The sequence below is a fragment of the Heptranchias perlo genome, chromosome 33 (genome assembly GCF_035084215.1).
Source record: "Heptranchias perlo isolate sHepPer1 chromosome 33, sHepPer1.hap1, whole genome shotgun sequence".
Classification (NCBI taxonomy): domain Eukaryota; kingdom Metazoa; phylum Chordata; class Chondrichthyes; order Hexanchiformes; family Hexanchidae; genus Heptranchias; species Heptranchias perlo.
The window spans coordinates 16,630,607-16,650,821 of NC_090357.1; the positions used below are offsets into that span (position 1 = coordinate 16,630,607).

Below are 20,215 nucleotides of genomic sequence, written 5' to 3' on the forward strand. Positions count from 1 at the left end.
GCCCATGCAGCAAGGAATATAGGTTTGATGTTCACATTTGAAGTTCCTGATATACCCAGCAGTGACCAAGTACAAGGTGGGGGAAGGGACACAGCTCAAAGAAAGGTCATCCTTGGGTTCAGAGTGTCATTGGCATAATATTATTCATTCACCTATACTCCCTCTCAGCCATAGTATATTCCCTGGACATAATTTTTTTTGTGAAAGGACAGGACTGTATCACCAGATTCCTGATCTAAGTAAATTGTTGCCATTTCCCATTGTTTTTGCAACAGTAGACAGGAAAATGTACAGGTAAAATTTCATTGCTCTATAGGACAGACAAGATCTTTTAAAGGGATGATCAGTAAACCTGCTGTGGGCCATAAATGTTCAGGATGATCAGGATCTGGGGGTTGCAGAAGTGATAGAACTGGCATTGTAGCCATCAAAGCGCCATTATTTAACTGAATGGGCATGAATCAAAGCCATTGGGACCTTGGTTCAAATGCTTAGATTATTATTTCCCACCCGGTTTAGGTTATTCAGTGCAATCATTCACAAGTGAGGAACTCGCCAGAGAACTTTTTGCCTCGAGCAACAAATTGTTACTAAGTAAATAAAAAGGCATGGGATCAGAAAAGGCTATTTGGCCCAACAAACATGTCTCTTCCACAACCCATGTGCAATCTATCCAATCAGGAAGTGTACCGTACCCATTTAATTGCCTGGGTCAAAGTTCTACCGAAGCAAGTCGTTCGACCCATCGAGCCTGCACTACCATTTTGTTAGCCATGGCAGCTCCATCTTTTTAATTCTGATTCCCTTCCTTGTCTCCATATCCTTACTTCCCACGTAAATATTTATCTCCCTTTTAAACCCCTCAGTTGACTTTATCTGTGGCCTGCTGGGCTGTGTGTTTCACATTCTCACACAATATAATCCAAGTTTATCCAGTCTCTCATCACAGCTCAGCCTGGTGAATCATAGTGGATCATCTCCAAGGATATCCTTCTAAAGATGGGACACCCAAGAAAGAACAACTTCAGATGGGATCAGCCGCTCTTTATACATCCCACTCGACTTTCCTTTCTATTGACGTCAATGAGCGGTGTGTATCATGGGCCGCCGATCTGCTTCTGCCCGTTTTACGCCCCTGCCGAAGTTGAATTTTACCCCCATATTCCAGATGAGAACCAGCCAGCGCTCTGTATACCAAAGTTGTACTTCCTTGCTCTTATATTCTGCACCTCTTGTGATTGAAGAGTAGAATCTGATTCCTCAAAACATAGTCAAGCAAAAATTCCTCTTTGTTATTTTAGTATAAACATTACCCTGTTTAAAATAAATGGATTAGAGCTCAGAGGCAGGCCTTTCTGAAGTTGGGGAATCTTGTCAAGAATGTAATTGGCCTGTAACAAGGTTATGTTACTATAAACTGGTACCCAGTACTTCCATACTTTTTATAATAAAGGCAATTACAAAGAGCCTTACTGTGTGTTTAAATTTTTAAAAATTGCAGAGTAGGGTTAAAGGTTAATCATGCATCAGCTGACTAAACCACAATGTAACATGATCTATTGTAGCCATCTCATTGAACATTAACACAATTAGAATAATTGACTGTAATATAAACCATCTACTAAAGGAATGCTCACCACTTTCTGATTGGGTTCAGAGTCTTGCAAAAGCCACTCAATATCCAGGTTCTTTGATACTAATCGACCAAAGCGATGCTGACATGGTAGGACAACATCCTGCTCCTCAACCTTCTTTATTTCAGACTGGGCAATTGCAGTCCACAAGTGAGCACAGCCTAAGTCCCAAAAAGAAGGAGCAATGTTAGGTACGGCATTGGAAAGTATGAATTCAAAGTATACAAGTGCAATTCTTCCAAAACACCATGTATGACATGCACTACCATGAGCAACGCCAGTCTGGTTGATCTCCCTAGTGGGGTGAAACTTCCAAAAAGACAAACCTTGTGAATTTTCTCCTTATTCTCTGAGATTACAACAAGGAAACGGGCTATTTGGCCCAAACAGTCCAAGTCAGCATTTACCTTCCATGTGTGCAAATAGCTCTAATCATATTTACCCACCTGTTCCCAGCCCCTTTTCCTACATCCACCTCTCCAATCTATTTTTTCAATGTAGAAATTACATAGAAAGGTAATGAAGTAATTTTGCCAACAGCATTACAATTAACCCTGACTGTTTGCATTCTACATGTGGCATTCCTAGCAGGCATGGATCTACAGTAATCATTAGACTATTTGCACATCTACGATGCGTATACACTCCTTACAACTTTCACTCTCTTTGTTAACCATATAATTGTAAGCCTACAACTAAACTAATGGGATGAAATTTCTGTCTTCACTGGTTGTAAAGAAACAGCTTTCATTCATACAGTGCCTTTCCCATCCTCCAGACATCCCATAGCCAATGAAATACTTTTGCAGTGCAGTCACTGTTGTAATGTAGTCAAACATGGCAGCCAATTTGCAAACTGCAAAGTCCCTCAAACATCAATGAGATGAATGACCAATTAATCTGTTTGGTGGTGATGGTTGAGGGATAAATGTTGGCCAGGACAAACTAACTTGCTCTTTTTCATGAATAGTGCCATGAGATCTTTCATGTCCACTTGAATAGGCAGGTGTAGCCTCATTTTAATGACTTGCGACTTCTGACAATACAGCACTCTCTCAGTACTGCACTAAGGTGTCAGCCTAGATTATGCGCTCAAGTCCTAGACTGGGGCTTGAACCCACAATCTTCTAACTCAGAGACAAGAGTACTACCACTGAGCCGAACCGACATATAAACCTAAATCCTGTGCTAACTTTTTTTGCTCGAATTATTGAAGCCAGGAGCTTCGTTCCCAAAGTGTAGAAAACCGGCTGCTTTGACAAACCTCAATATTGCTATTTATATCACTGTCTCTGCTAGACAATTTGATCAGGATTTTGCGGGTTATGGACTGTTCACTATTGAAAAATAGTTACCACGTCTTCTACCACAGCTACATTGCCACTCTGACAGAGTGCATTGTCAGTATTCAAGTATTTTAATACCTGATGTGGTGAATATTCTTAGAGTAAGAACAGGAAGAGACATCGGGGGTCAATTTGAATTTGGGCTATAGTGTAAAACAGGCAATATCGATTCAGCTGTCAGTAATACATCCCTCCCAATTTTCATTTCTACTGAAGTCAATGGAAATTAAAATTGGGAGTGATTTATAACAAGCAGCTAAATCCATATCAACCAAAGTCAAAATTACCCCCATCCAATCTCGTGCAAATTTTGGGGTGGATGATAAACAGTAAAACTTTTCTCGACCACCTGCTCTCTCAAACTAACAAGTGAATAATGGCAGGAACCTTGCCCTGTTGAGGACGTGAGTTTCAATGAAATGCAATGCAGTGACAAAAGTTGTTTTTTTCCTTTATCGTGGTATACAGATTTGATGAATAAAATGAGCTAGAAGCAGCCGATGATCTGCTTCTGGTCAACTTGGGTAAAAAGACATCAGTTTGGGCACACAATCGCTTCAGCTGGCAGATGCTAAAATCATTTTTTTTTTCAAATTGAGTAATAACTTGTCTATGGGTAGAAAATCCACAACAAAGTTTTATTGCAAAAATATTTCCATTTTTCCCCATGTTACTCTCCATCTCTTAAATGAGACAACTAGCAAACAAAAACGATTGAGGCTCTGAAAATGGGGGATAAACCAGAATGGTGCTCCTAAATTTGGAAAATCATGATCTCAGGAATGTAGTGTTAATCAAAACAAGGAGAAAATTCTCAATTTCAACCAGAGTGGAAAGTGGCAGCTTGATGGAGAACTGCCAGAGGTCAATGAGACTCTCTTTCAGTGGCTCTAACAAGTCAAAGCAAAAAGTAAATGCTCCTGCTGATGGCCAAAGCTTTTAGAGAATGCAGATGTGGGGGATTTTGATGCATGGTTTTGCTTTAGCAGTTATAAATAATGGCACAACTTAAAATAAAAACTGCTTGTTTAAAAAAAAAACTCCAAAGCAGAGACAACTACAGGAAATGAACAGACAGGAGTAATTTTGCCACGCCTTTTACTGTATGAATTTTAAAGCATCATCAGACAAATGCAGTTTGTTGGGCCTTGCCCAATTTTACAGATGCTGATCAGTTTGACAAACCTGTGGAGGTAAAAATAGTTCTCCTAAGTGCAAATGCTACTGGAAAGTAGCAATCACCCCTTCTCCCACTCTTATAAGGAAGAGGAAAAAATACACAATAATGTTCCAAAAGAAATTTAAAAATTCCTTACTCAAACAGAAGCATAGGTTTTTTTTGACATTGCTACATGTCATACATTGGATTTGAACTGTCCCACATTGATTTTATTTCATGTTTCCTCACACAACCTCACTCACACAATCCACCGATCAAGATATAACCCGTAGCTTCAAATGCCACTGTTGAAAGTTGGTATTGCCATACATAAAACTGATATACGGTCAGCATTTTAGATCAAATGCACATTATTGTGGGATACAGTTAAATATGAGCCTGTGAGAAGTTGACATTTAAAGGCTTTTTCAGCACAGTGGATGAAAACCAAAGGAACACTAATAACGACAGTGGTGGTTTATCTGAAAGGAATCAGATTGAGGCTGCAATTGTGCTCTGTACTTGGAGTTGAATAGTTACATCAACAATGGACTGTACTGGTGAGAACAAAATCCATGAGATTGTTTCAAACAGCTGTTCCACTGTATGACCTGAAGTAAAAGATATGGAGGAGGACTTAGATGTGTCATCCGACGCTGAGATACTGGAGAAACTGTCCACACTACACAGATGTTTAATCATAGAACTTTAAGCACAGAAGGAGACCACTTTGACCCATCATGCTATGCTACTTCTAGCTCCACACTGGATATCTCCCAGTCCCATTTTCCTGCTCTTTCTCTGTGCCATGTAATATTTTTCTTCTTCAAATGTTTATCTAATTCCCTCTTAAATATTATGATTAAATCAGCTCCATTGGCCACTTGTGCTAATGTGTTCCAAAATCTAATAACCCTTTGCATGAAAAATGTCTTCTATTCTCTCATTTTATCCTACTAATAATCTTTTTGTTTTGTCCTTTGCTGCAGATTGCTGCAAATAATCTGTAACTTCTTAACCCCCCGCACTCCCCCCTTAAGCTTCTCTGCTCCAGTGAATCAGCTCTAGTTTGTGAAATCTCTCCTCATACCTATATCCTCCTATCCCTGTTATTGTTCTATATCTTTTCCAAGGCTCAAAAATCCATTCTATAATGGGGGTGCTCAAAGTTGCACACATTACTCCATCTATGGCTTAACAGATTCATCATCACTATCTTGCTTTTGTATTCAATATCCCTTTATATAAGACATGTAGAAAGTTGTAGAGGAATGGAATCCAATGGCGGTCCAAGGCAACACCATAGATGCTCGTACCAGTCATTTGGAGGGGGGAGGGGGGAATGTCTTACAATATATCCCAGAGACCATCTATAAAATGGAGAATCATTCTTTCATATGTATTCACATGATGTTCTGCATATAGTTTTTGTTCCACTTCCTTTATTTTTCTGGATTAGTTGAGTTTCATTTCAGAACACACTGATGATGTTGTTATAAAGCACTTTGGCACCAGCGCTATGCCAAAGGTTTTTTGTGCTGCATCCAAAAGTGTGGCATGATGCAGATGGTCTGGCCCAACATTGTCCAGATCAATTTAAGCAAGATGACCTGTATACCTATTGCTGGTTTGAAGCCTGCATCTCATTTACTTTCTGTTTGGCTACCCTTCTATTCTCTGCTGATTGAAAAGAACTGACTGTCATGTCTCATCAGTCCTTTTGGATCAGTAGAAAACACAGTGGTGTACAGGCAGCCAGTAAATCAAGTTCCATGCACGTGTCTAAGTGTGCATGGGTTGAGTTGTACAACACTTCTCCCCACCCCATTTCAACATTACAGAGAGTGTAAGAACAGATCATGGCTGCTTCGTATAGGTGGGTGCCTCAGGTGTTTAGAACTCAACATCCTCCTGACAAGCAGTAAAAATATCTAACAACCGAAAATGTCCTTGTATCGCTTCGTGACAGAGATCTGCAATAACTTATTTGTGCAAAACAAGTAGTGGTTCTGTGATTTAAAATATGTCCAATAGAAAGTAATAGTGCCTGTTGCGGAGCACTGGAAGAACTAGGCAATGAGCTCTTAATGCACTTGTCTCCTTCCCTCTAGTTGCTATTCCGCTTGCGGTAGCTGCTACACAGCATTGTCTTCCTGGCCTTCCATGACTTTTAGGTGCTTCTCATTCAATGATGAAATCTCTATCCAATTAATATTATTATGCATCATGCAGAAGACTTTGACAATTTTGCAGAACTTCTCTAGGGCTTATTGTTAGGCTCTGTTTTCACCTCCCTCACCCTAGGCCAGTCCAAGCATCTGAAGCATTTCTTAGCACCCAAATTTCTGCTCAATGAGGGCTCTGGTCTGCACATATTTGACCCCGAGCTATGGTTTCCGACTCCATATCCTTTCCATCACAAAGGCCACCTCGCTTCACCAATGGAAAATTGCCTGCCTCCTCACCTACCTCAGCCCATCTGCTGCTGAAACCCTCATCCATACCTTTGTCAACTCCAGACTCAACTATTCCAATGATCTTCGAGCTGGTCTCCCACCCCCTATACTGTATACTTTAGCTCATACAAAACTCTGCTGCCTGTATCCTAACCTACATCAGGTCCCACCCACCCATCATCTCTGTCCTTGCTGACCTACATTGGCTCCTGGTCCCCCTGCACCTCAAATTTAAAATTCTCATCCTCCTGTTTAAATCCCTTCATCGCCTCACTCCGCCTTATCTCTGTAGCCTCCTCCAGCCCTACAACTTCCCTAGAACTTTCCATTCTTCTGATACTGGCCTCTTGTACTTACCCCCCCCTCCATTCGGCCCATCATAGGCAGCCATACCTTCAGCCACCTAGATCCCACGCTCTGGAATTCCCTCCCTAAACCTCCCTGCCTCCTCCTCCTTCAAGACTCTCTTTAAGACCCATCTCTTTGACCAGGCTTTGGTCACCCCCTTAATATCTTCTTCTTTGGCCCAGCATCCATTTATTTCTTATTACGCCTCTGTAAAATGTCTTGGGATGTCTTTCTATGTTAAAGACAGTATACAAATGCAATTTGTTGTTGTTGTTGACCTTCACTGTAGTAAACAATGCTAAATATGGACAAATAGTCCTTTAGCACTTACCTGCCTCATTATACCACTTTTTTGCTAAAATTAATGAAGTCAGGAACTTCGGCACCTAGATATTAGAAATTCTAGAACTAATGTTTATTTCTAGATTTGTCAACAAATGTCAGTAAAAGTATGCAGACACAAGACTAGTTGACAAGATACTGGCTGCATTTAAAGGAACTGGAATAATAGTTTATCTTACTGTGCCAGCTGGACTATTTAGTCAACAAAGAAATCAGTATTATTAACTTCTTGTACACTGTGGTACATTTTGTAAAGATTATTGTACACATTTAAAAAAAACAAATACCATAATGCCATTTCCAGAGCTTCAATAAGTACATTTTTTATCTGATGATTTATGATGGACTACACATGGTAAATTGATAAAAACACTGGCTAAATGATAAATGAAATGTAGGTCCTCTCGAATTTGGGGTTTAAAATTGTTATTTTCAGTGTTCATGGTTTATAATTTTTGGCAAATTCCAGTGATCTTTATAGATTCTGACATATGCTAGGCTAAGATTAGTAACAGAACACAGTAGCACAAAGTGTACAGATTTAGATCAAATTTTAATCATACTTTATTTAGCACCAATAATGCGGCAACATGGACATAACTTAGTATATTAAGTGTCAGGAGCTTTATCAGAATATACTTTTCAGCCTTGTGAACAGTTGATGCGTTGGCTCTAATCCAATAAATTGCGTCACCTGAGATAAACTTTATTTGCAACACTGAAGCAATAATACTGTCACTAAAACAATTTCGATGAATTTCAGTTTCATGTTGTAAATTTTTTGTTACAATTTTAATTAAAATTGTAGTAAATTCAGTGAAATACAAAATTATAAGTCCTCAGTCATAGCATGAGAATTATAGCATTTATAATTAGTTCCGTTATTGTTTTTGACTTTTGTTTATATCTATGTGAATCTTTGGAATTCTCTACCCCAGAGGGCAGTGGATGCTCAGTTGTTGAGTATATTCAAGAGTGAGATTGATGGATATTTGGACACCAAGGGAATCAAGTGATTTGGGGATAAGACAGGAAAGTGGAGTTGAGGTTGAAGATCAGCCATGATCTTATTGAATAGCAAAGCAGGCTCAAGGGGCCGTCCGGCCTATTCCTGCTCCTATTTCTTATGTTACTATCTTGAGCCTCAGGCATAATTAACCTCCTCTAATGAATAGACTCAGAGCTCTTTGCACCGATCTATAAGGGCACCAAGCAGGACATTCTTTAAACTTGGCTGAAGGCAATTGAAACGTATAGGAAAATAGATGACTGGTAGTAAGTTACAAGTCAGTAAGTAATTTAATCAAATGATTCTGATAGTCATAAACTGTGTTTATGATCATCAGCCAAACACTGAGCCTGAATTGTTAGCTTAAACACAGTGCCAGACATTTTTATAGTAGGTATTTTGTAGTTGATTTAACATTTTTAAACATCTTTAGTATTGTGCGATGGACATACTGCGTGAGATAGCTTACTATTTGTCATGTGATTAAGAAACCTTTAAGGATACAGGAGGGCATCATTTATTTTTGTGATGGTCACGCTCCATCCAGGTGATCTGCTCCCAATGTTGCTGAGGGACTGGCTCTAGGAAGTGTGAGAAAACTCTTTGAGGATAACTCACTCTTCCCTTTATAAGGATAGTTCCTGTGGTCTTTTTGTCTCTTTCCCACAGCACAGGAGCTGAGATCATGGAGAATTTTGGCACAAATATCCCCAGAATGTCAAGTGTTGGCTCCAACGTGTTAGACTGACACACCTCCTCCCTATTTTGAAATTCCCTATCCCATGCCCAATTCTGCAACATCAGGACAGTCAAGCAACCTGGTCTCAGGTCTCTGCCATCACTTCTCTAATTGGGTGCTAGATGCTGTGAAAGAGTGGTCTAGTTTGACACGTCTTCCAATTTTTCCTGCCAGCTGAAACTCAGTGTATGAAATCATGGTTTATAAACACAAATCCTGCCATTCTGTAGTGGATTGCTACACCAATCTGCTGAGCCACTGGATAGAAGTTTTTAAACACTTGCTGGAATGCAATTCATAAATCACACTGTTAAGTAATAATTTACTACATTTTTTTAGGCATGCAATATTAGGACTCACAAGCTAACAAGTTATTAATTTATAACAAGAAAAAGTTGACCCCCCCCCTTCACTCTAATTGATATGAAGATGTAGTTTAGGAATTAAAACCAGTCAAAGGTGAGGTACACACAGGCACGTGTATCACAGATAAATAGATAGAAAAATAAATAAACTAGTCATAGAAAATGTACTCAAAATTTTGTTTTCCATTATTGTTAGTGTTAGCTTAGCTCAGTTGATATTACTTTTTCACCTGAGTCAGAAAGTATTGTGTGCAAGTTGCTCTTCAGAATTTGAGCATGTAATCTCAACTGACACTTATGTACTACTGGGGGAGTGCTGGATTGTCAGAAGTGCTGCCTTTCAGATGAGATGTTAAACGGTGGCCCTGTTTGCCTGTTCAGGTAGACATAAGCAATCCCATGGCACTATTTGAAGAGGAGCAGGGGAATCATCTTGGCCAACATTTATCCCTCAACCAACATCACTAAAACAAATTATCTGGACAATTATCTCACCTACTATTTGTGAGACTTTGTGTGCAATTAGCAGCTACATTTGCCTGCAAAATAGGAGGGATTGCACTTCAAAATTAATTCATTGCCTGTGAAGTGCTTATGATGCCCTGAGGATGTGAAATATGCTTTAAAAATGCAAGTTTGTTCTTATTATTCTTCTGTTTTCATAGCTTATCCCTTCAGAATGCTATTAGCACTATGAATACATTTACTACTAGTAATTTTGATTTGTTAATATCAAAAGTTGACAAATTTATCTTTATATAATAATCTAAAGTTTTGCACAGTAAATGAATCAGAAGTGCTGATTATTGCTAGTGCTGTGCCATCTGACATTTAACAGTTCAGTATTTCTGGATACACACACAGCCAGTTGCCAGTTTACAATAGGAACCATGGAGGGCGGGGCGTATACAAAATTGTGATGAGGTTTCAGCAGGACATAGATTGACTAGCAGGATGGGAGATAGATGGCAGATGAAGTTCAATGTAGAAAAATGTGATATATTACATTTTGGAAGTAAGAATAAAGAGAGGAAATACTTCTTGAATGATGATATTTTAAAATGGAGTAGAGAAGCAGAGGGGCCTTGCTGTGCAAATGCACAGATCATTAAAAGTGGCCACACAAGTAGATAAAGCCATAAAAAGATCAGCAGAATTCTTGGTTTTATATCTAGAGCATAGAATACAAAGCAAGGAGGCAATATTAAATTTATACAAGAACTTATTGAGGTCGCAGTTGGAGTATTATGTGTAGTTTTGGGCACTGCATTACAGGAGGAATATAAAAGCCATTAAAAATCTGAAGCGCAGATTCACTCGAATGTTACCCAGGATGAGGGGTTACAGTTATGAAGGCGATCCAACATTCCTCCTTACTTATTCATAATTCAAATAAATTATGGCAAGCTAGTACAAAAGAAACGGAGATGGAAAACTTTTATGACAAGGCTGACTTGGAGTACAGCACGCCACAGAACTCGTTAGCTTCTCAAATCAAGACGATGGTGCTTGGTGCCAGCACTCATGTTAAATCAAGTAAGTGCACTGCAGATAGTGCTGAGAGAACCCATGCCATGGTCACAGCACACCAGGTACAATGACTTGCAAGTCATTATGCCAGGATGATGATGTCCCTTTAAATTACATCAATATCTAAATTAACTCCCCCCAAAAAAGTTGGTCTGCCAACAATTTTGTGTTTAGAACATTGGGAGAGCTCTTGAACTTGTAAAATTTCATACAATGTAATTATGTGCAAGGTTTTCTGTACACATTTTGAAAAAATACAGCATTTCCAACACTGCTAACAGGACTTTCCTTTAGTCAGTAGGAGTCCTGGACCCTTCATAGCAGAGAGGCTATGCTGAGCACTGCGTGCAAATGGCGCTCCAAAGTACACTATTTGTTATGAAATGTGATATAATCTCCACATATTTTCCAGTTTATATCATAATGCATGGTTCATAGTTTCTGATGAAGTTATCTGCTTTTCTCTCCAGTATTTCCTGTGATATCACGCACCACTCTCTTTTAATCTGAAAGCACTCACAAAAAGAAAATGCTAAATAATTAAAATATCCACTGAATGCCATCAATGTTCATGGAAGCTGTTTAGATTTTCTACCCCACAGTAGATGCATGTCCAATGCAGTAAGGAACAGAAAGTTTTCTTTTATGCATTCAAGGCCTATGTAAGCAATTTAACTCAATTTTAAAGGCTGGCTTCATCTTCTTAAAACATCTGGTTCTAGGATCTAAAATATTTTCTTTTCTTTGGAAAGCAGAAGGAAGTGCTTTGAGCCAAGAGAGGTCAAGCCTCCCTCGCACAGGCCTGCTGGTGGGGACACGCTGCATTATACTCAAAAAAAAAGACCTGCACACACTCCATCTATAAACCCACTGTGCTACAGTCTGAGTCATTTACAGAAATAAACAGTCACTCTGTGCTCACTTTTTATTCCCTAAAGTACTGTTACTTGATGCAGCAATGACAAGAAAAATCCATCTCGGAATAGCTTGGAAACATGTTCTCTAAAATCAAAAAGCACAATTAAACTCGCATGGATTTATATGGCAGAAGAAACTGGAAAGTTCGCAAACGTACACTTGTGTCATTTCTGAACATTAAATTCAGGGGTGGGGTAAGTTACCTGCAATAATATGGGCAGAAATATTACATTACTCATTTTAGACTAGTAGCTTTGCTTTGCTTTTTTAAATGTTGTCAGTATCTGATTTTCACTCACCTCTTTTCCTGAAGGTATTGACTCCTTGCTGGGGTATAATTCCATGGGGAACAGGTACCTTCTTATACCTTGCCCGAGTGCCCATTATTCAAATAAGTCTTGACAGGGTGTCAGGCTATTTTACCACAGGGGGCATCACAGTTGAGCCTGATCCTGTTTTCCCAAAAAACAGGCATACGAAATTGCAGAAGGGAGTCACTACACTACACAGACACCCAGGATGACTATAATAACCTTACTCCTGCCCCAGCTAACATCGCATAGATCAGGGATGGAACCCAGGACCTTCTGGTCCATAAGCTCAGCTGTTTACTGGATAGACTTGCTCGTCATCAGGGGAGCTCCCACTTGTGTAATCCATCGTCTGGTTTAGTTCTTTTTACCTTGGGAGGGACTCAATGACATTGTGAATGCACAGTGTGACTATGCACTAATGCTGCTCAATACAACAGTGAGGAAATTAAATTTGGCACACTTTCTGTAACAGCTCCAAGAAATCCACCAACAGCACATCCTAAAATAAGTAAAAACATATTTTAACTCCCATCTCAATTACCAAACCTACATGGCACGAGTCCAATGCTGCCTCTGCAGAGCTCTCCTCCATCACTGTGAATTAGTCACAGGATTTCCAAAACGTGGGCCTGTGTGGAATAACTACCAGCACCAACTGTACATCTAATCACTCAAAAAAAACTACTTAGAAACTTTTTTAAAAAAATCAAATTCCTTTCCCCCCCCCCACCCCCAAACAAAAAACTTTCTGGAGACTGAGGAGCGATACTGTTAGTTACAAGTTACATTATTCTATCACTGCTTAGACTGGGGTTTAAATTCAGCCCCGGTTGATGGAGTGAAAGTCTCTCACCCTAATAAACGAAGAGGTCCTTTGTGAAATTAATTATGATAGTCTCAAACCTGTGAATCACAAGATTGACCAACATTTTGTATTAAATAGAGACTTAAAAAAGCTCTTAATATTCTCCTGATAGCTCAGCAGTTTTATACAATGAGTAAGTGAGATACAGCTCAGTAAGATCCCAGGTTCAGTCCTATAATTAGATCAGTGCCCCTGGGTTAGGTTCAGAAAAATCAGCCAGGTTTTCCTGCTCCTGATAATTATACAGTGATCACTGCTAGAAATGCGCATGTGTGGTTGTCAGCTAAAATTTTGCATCTGTGAACCACAAACTCAGACCGTCACAGACGCATGTTATACAAAGTCACTTCATTCAAATTATTGGATAATTCAATTTTTTCTACTGCAAAAATCAACTTTATGATATAAGGAGTAGATCATACACAACATTTTTAGACATATATAAAATGATTTTTGAGAGTCAGGCTTCAATTCACTTTTCTTTGGCGCTTGTCAATAGACCTGAAATCATTTGTAGATTCCTAGTGAATTGCTACTTCCTGCCATATATCATATCCATCTTTTGTAAACTGGATAAAATTAGGTCTTGTCTTCCCTCAGGAAAGTCCCACAAAAATCCGAAGCACAATGCAAAATACAACAACATATTATTGATTGTAAGTCAATGCAAAGCATGAATTAAACCACTATAAATTACAATATGTAGTTGATTCTGTTAATATTTTTTCATTTTACATGACACAAAGTAAACCTAGCCTATGATCACTTTGGGTACATTCACATCAGTTGAAGGATGAATAATCCATATGATTAGTGATATGAATGTATACTCCACTGCTTTGTGCATATTTAAGTAGGTGAAAATTATAATGAGCAATCAGTATATATTAGCCTATAGGGTATTTGTGACCTTAAACAAGAAAAATCAATTTTATAAACCATATAATAATGCTGGAAATCAGAAAGTAACTTAGATAGTAACTTTGAACCCCAGTGACTGTAATTAACTGCCAGCTGTTTTCCCTTCATTTAGTATAATTATAGTGCCAATATTTGAAGCTGAATGTGGGGGAGCTCTTTTTCGCTTCTCCCTTTTCAAGGTTTGAAAGCAGGCATGACTGATTTGTCTGAACAGAAAGGGTAACATGTATGCCCAAACCTACTGTCATAATATTCAGTCACTAACGTGTAACTTTTTAACCTGTGGTCATAGGACTCTTAAGGGATTTGTGACGTTACCAGGTTTGTGTCTGACTATAGGTTTCTGAATTTTCCCAATAGTTATTTCCATTATTGTATACTAGTAAAAAATGGTTTCTGCAATGGAAGCATTGTTTTGCTTTGGATAGCTGACACTGTCTTTCAGAAGTATGGACAGAAGTTCTTCAGGAGTGTGTCAACATTTGCAGGAGATGCCCCCAATGACAAAAGGTTTAAAGTTCACTGAGCTGTTTCACATCTCTCCAAATCAATGGCCCAGAACCACTAAAAACTGCTATGGTTCCTGAAGGGAAGAACAAATTGAATGCAGCATCATAAATGTAGAGGAAAACAGTAGAATTTCAACTATTCCATTGAAAATTGAGAAAGCACTAATATTCCGATTATTAAAATGACAACAAAAATAGGCAGTTGAAAGAGACGATAACTGCAGAAGAAAGGAAATGGGAATTTAAACAAAGAGAAGCCCAAAGAAAAATCATATTCTACTCCAGCAATCATTGCCAATATGGGGGAGTCAAAGCCTCCTCCCTATTTTGGCAAAATAATAGACAGCCTTAGAAAAAGGTCTTTTAAAAGAATCATTAGATTAAATGCAGCATTAAAAACTTTAGTAGAACTCACATTAATTCTTTAATACTGAAGTTTCAAGTATATCATTAAAAATAATGATGTCTACGGCTACTTTTGGCTCAGTCACAATGAAAAAGATAAAATACGATGGATTATAGGGTTGTGGAGCACTTCCTGAAAACTCCTCCGATTTTGAACTGTTTTAGCTTGTTGGTGTTAAGCTAGCTTAAGTTTCTGTTACTATTTAGGCTTTCCCAATTCTCTTTATTCGTATTCACAGCAAAAGGCAGTTTTGATCAGCAGATTTACATCTTACAACATTATGAACACCATGAATTGGAATCTCGCGCTGCAGGACTAACAGTTACCCTTTTACTGTGATATTTCACACCTGATTTGGCACAGGCTACCACATGCACTCCTGATGTTTCCAGAAAGTACAAAACACCATAACTATCAGATTGTGTAATGCAACTAAACTAGCAGTCTAACTCAATTGCAAGGTATATGATTAAACAGAAACATAAGAGTATTACAAATAACCATAAATTTCATAAATATCCAGTAAACTTCACAAACATAATCTTCAGCTGATCCAAAATTGTGCTTCTCTTATCCTATACCGCTTGCCCATCACGCCCATTTCTGCTGACCTGCATTGGCTTAGGGATCCCAACAATTCAAATTTAAAATTCTTATCCTCCATGGATTGCCCTTCCCTACCTCTATAACCTCCCCCAAACTCTTCATTCCTCTTCAACTTCTTGTGCACTTCCCCTTCCCTTCACCCTATCATTGATGGCTGTGCCTTTGGCTGCCTATGTCCCACACTCTGAAATTCCATCCCATCTCTTCACCTCCTTCTCCTCCTTCAAAATCCCTCTTTAAAACCTCAAGCTTTTGGTCATCCCTCCTACTCTTTCCTCCTTTGGCTAAGTCTTTAACTTTTGCGTCTGTGAAACACCTTTGGATATTTTCTAGGTTAATGGTCCTATATCAATGCAAGTTATCAGTGCAGCAAATAGATGCCAATACAATACTGGCTTTACATAATATTTTAAACAGTCCCAAAAATAATAGTCTTTTTCAGGATATTTTAGCTGGTCGTAACATGGACCTCTCCACTGATGCAGGAGGACAAATTGAGAATGGAACATCCAAAGACTGCTGTCCAGGTAAATGCACTGCTTTCTTTGAAGCAGAACTGGCTTCTTCAAAGGACACCAAAGGTCAAATCAGCCGTTTCCCATCAAGCATGCAAACATGTTATTAATCAATTTCATCATCCACACAGTGTGTGGACAACAGCCCCTTAGTTAAAAATTCTTTTATTTTCTTTTGATATCTGACTTGGCATATGAAATAGCTTAGCTATTAAAATAACCCTAGAGTATCCAACAGGTGTCTGCATGTCTTAGACATGTTATATTTCAAAAACACAAGGGAATTTTTGATGCAGTTAACTTAGCAGTATGTGTAATGATTTCCTTCTGGAAAACTTTCTGGCCTAGATAACATCCACTGAAATGTAAATATCCCAGGAAAGTATCTGCGTATTTTCTTTCCCTCATAAAAGAAAAGCTACCCAGAGCCAGTTTTAAAACATATTTTATCTTAATAGTATCTTTTAAAAAATACTGAAACTTTGCATGATGAAGCTCTGCTTCTATCACTTAATCTATGTGTCATGAACTATGACCCCAGACCCACACCTGTGGGAATCACGAGGTAGCTACGACATTGAAATGGTAATCTGCTCCCTTCTAAGACCCAGAGACACATGGCAAATAATCCGGTGGCAGACTCGGGGCCAAAGGACTGATGGGGGCAATTTTGATTTTTTGATCATGTAAAATGGGTGATAGCAAATAGGAAGCCCACTTTACATCTCTCCCGATTTTTATTTCCATTGACGTCAGATGAAATAAAAAATCAGGAGAGGTGCAAAACGGGCTGCCGATTCGCTATCGACCGTTTTACACTATCGCACAAAGTCAAAATTAACCCCATTGAGTGAAACCTCCAGATTTTATATTGGATGCTCACAGCAAGGCAATATCAGAGCACAATTCTCTTTTTTTTGTACATGTGAATATGTGCGTACATTTTTTAAATGCAAATCTAAGCGGTGAGAGCCACAGTTGGTAGATGCAACTGAGTTGGCTGCAGTGCACAGTACTGAGTGGAAATGCAATAGGTTGAACAAACAAACTTGACATTTATAACAAAGAGGTGGGTGATTCAATTCACATGGAATTCTGGGTTTTCTAGAAAGAAGCACTGAATATAAAAGCAACCTAAATTGATGTTGAATTTGTACAAGATGTTTATTAGGCCACACTTGCACTATTGCTTGACGTGTGTGCACCCCTATTATAGGAAGGATATTAGAGCCATAGAAAAGTACAGTGAAGATTAAGATAGTAACACCAGGAGTGAGAGATTATAGTAATGAAGAAAGGTTCAAAAATTGGAGCTTTTTCACTGGAACAGAGAAAGTTAGGGGGAATCTAACAGTAGATTTCAAAATCATTAAAGATTTTGAGAGGGTAAATACTGAAACACAGGAGGTGAATTTTCCTCAGGGCTTCTCCCGTTTTGCCACGGTAACTTCAGCAGAAAGCCCATTTCCGCGCATAAACAGGGTTTCCACCGAAGTTGTGGGGGCAAAGAGGGAGTAGCCATGAGGAAATTCACCCCATGGTTTTCACTGATTGGGGCAAAGAATCAGGATTATCACTGGGAGAATGAAATAGAATGATTTATCACGTTACTATTAAAGCAGATACTATAACATCATTTAAAAGGGAATTGGGTAAGCCTTTAAAAAGAACAATACAAAAAGATTGCGGGAAGGACAGGGAAATGGGATTAGAGTGGGTAGCACCAGTGGAAAAGCTAGCACCAAGGCAACCACAATGGGCTGAATGGCTTCCATCTGTGCTGTAATTTCTAGAATTTCTATTCAGCATCTACTATCTTTTTGGGATTTTACTCCATAAATATTCCTTGGTTCAGCATCTCAACCATTCCTGTTAGTGATCTCTCAACACCTGTGAACAAGAGTATACTCTGACCTGCCCAATATCTAAATAGACTGTAGGAAGCCCAGGGGTCAAACAAAAAGTCCTGAGCACTGTATTTCAGTTTATTGAATCTCATGCCCTCACGTGACTTCCAAACGCAGTAAATAAACACTCCACTAGACCATGGCTTGGAATACAAACTGGGTACGGTAGCATAGTGGTTATGTTACTGGACTAGTAATCCGGAGACCGGGACTAAAATCCAGAGTCATGAGTTCAAATCCTGCCACGGCAGCTGATGAATTTAAATTCAATTAATTAAATAATCTGGAATTAAAATACTAGTATCAGTAATAATGGCTATGAAACTACCGGATTGTCGGAAAAACCCATCTGGTTCACTAATGCCCTTTAGGGAAGGAAACCTGCCGTCCTTACCCGGTCGAGCCGATATGTGACTCCAGGCCCACAGCAATGTGGTTGATTCTTAATTGCCCTCTAAAATGGCCCAGCAAGCCACTCAGTTGTAAAATCTCGCGACGAAAAGTCATAATAAGAATAAAACCGGACGGACCACTAGGCACCGGACACGACAACGGCAAACCAAGCCCAGTCAACCCTGCAAGGTCCTCCTTACTAACATCTGGGGACTTGTGCCAAAATTGGGAGAGCTGTCCCACAGACTAGTCAAGCAACAACCTGACATAGCCATACTCACAGAATCATACCTTTCAGCCAACGTTGCAGACTCTTCCATCACCATCCCTGGGTATGTCCTGTCCCACCGGCAGGACAGACCCACCAGAGGTGGCGGTACAGTGATACACAATCAGGAGGGAGTGGCCCTGGGAGTCCTCAACATTGACTCTGGACCCCATGAAATCTCATGGCATCAGGTCAAACATGGGCAAGGAAACCTCCTGCTGATTACCACCTACCGTCCTCCCTCAGCTGATGAATCAGTCCTCCTCCATGTTGAGCACCACTTGGAGGAAGCACTGAGGGAAGCAAGGGCACAAAATGTACTCTGAGGTGGGGGACTTCAATGTCCATCACCAAGAGTGGCTCGGTAGCACCACTACTGACCGAGCTGGCCGAGTCCTGAAGGACATAGCTGCTAGACTGGGCCTGCGGCAGGTGGTGAGCGAACCAACACGAGGGAAAAACTTACTTGACCTCGTCCTCACCAATCTACCTGTCGCAAATGCATCTGTCCATGACAGGATTGGTAGGAGTGACCACCGCACAGTCCTCGTGGGAGATGAAGTCCCGTCTTGGCACTGAGGACACCATCCAACGTGTTGTGTGGCACTACCACCGTGCTAAATGGGATAGATTCAGAACAGATCTAGCAGCTCAAAACTGGGCATCCATGAGGCGCTGTGGGCCATCAGCAGCAGCAGAATTGTATTCCAGCACAATCTGTAACCTCATGGCCCGGCATATTCCTCACTCTACCATTACCAACAAGCCAGGGGATCAACCCTGGTTCAAGGAGGAGTGTAGAAGAGCATGCCAGGAGCAGCACCAGGCGTACCTAAAAATGAGGTACCAACCTGGTGAAGCTACAATTCAGGACTACATGCATGCTAAACAGCGGAAGCAACATGCTATTGACAGAGCTAAGCGATTCCACAACCAACGGATCAGATCAAAGCTGAGCAGTCCTGCCACATCCAGTCATGAATGGTGGTGCACAATTAAACAACTAACGAGAGGAGGAGGCTCTGCAAACATCCCCATCCTCAATGATGGTGGAGTCCAGCACGTGAGTGCAAAAGACAAGGCTGAAGCGTTTGCAGCCAGAAGTGCCGAGTGGATGATCCATCTCGGCCTCCTCCCGATATCCCCACCATCACGGAAGCCAGTCTTCGGCCAATTCGATTCACTCCACGTGATATCAAGAAAAGGCTGAGTGCACTAGATACAGCAAAGGCTATGGGCCCCGACAACATCCCAGCTGTAGTGCTGAAGCCTTGTGCTCCAGAACTAGCTGCGCCTCTAGCCAAGCTGTTCCAGTACAGCTACAACACTGGCATCTACCCGACAAAGTGGAAAATTGCCCAGGTATGTCCTGTCCACAAAAAGCAGGACAAATCCAATCCGGCCAATTACCGCCCCATCAGTCTACTCTCAATCATCAGCAAAGTGATGGAAGGTGTCGTCGACAGTGCTATCAGGCAGCACTTACTCACCAATAACCTGCTCACCGATGCTCAGTTTGGGTTCCGCCAGGACCACTCGGCTCCAGACCTCATTGCAGCCTTGGTCCAAACATGGACAAAAGAGCTGAATTCCAGAGGTGAGGTGAGAGTGACTGCCCTCGACATCAAGGCAGCATCTGACCGAGTGTGGCACCAAGGAGCCCTA

General features: G+C 40.2%; 1 protein-coding gene across 1 annotated transcript in view; it reads right to left on the minus strand.

The window, feature by feature from the left end:
* The window catches only part of LOC137301503 (CXADR-like membrane protein), a 92,121-nt gene that overhangs the window by 27,738 nt on the left and 44,168 nt on the right, over window positions 1–20,215 (minus strand). Inside the window, exon 2 of the mRNA XM_067971028.1 lies at window positions 1,638–1,795. Within this exon, the coding sequence (XP_067827129.1) occupies window positions 1,638–1,795 (158 nt within the window). The remainder of the gene's footprint in view (window positions 1–1,637; window positions 1,796–20,215) is intronic.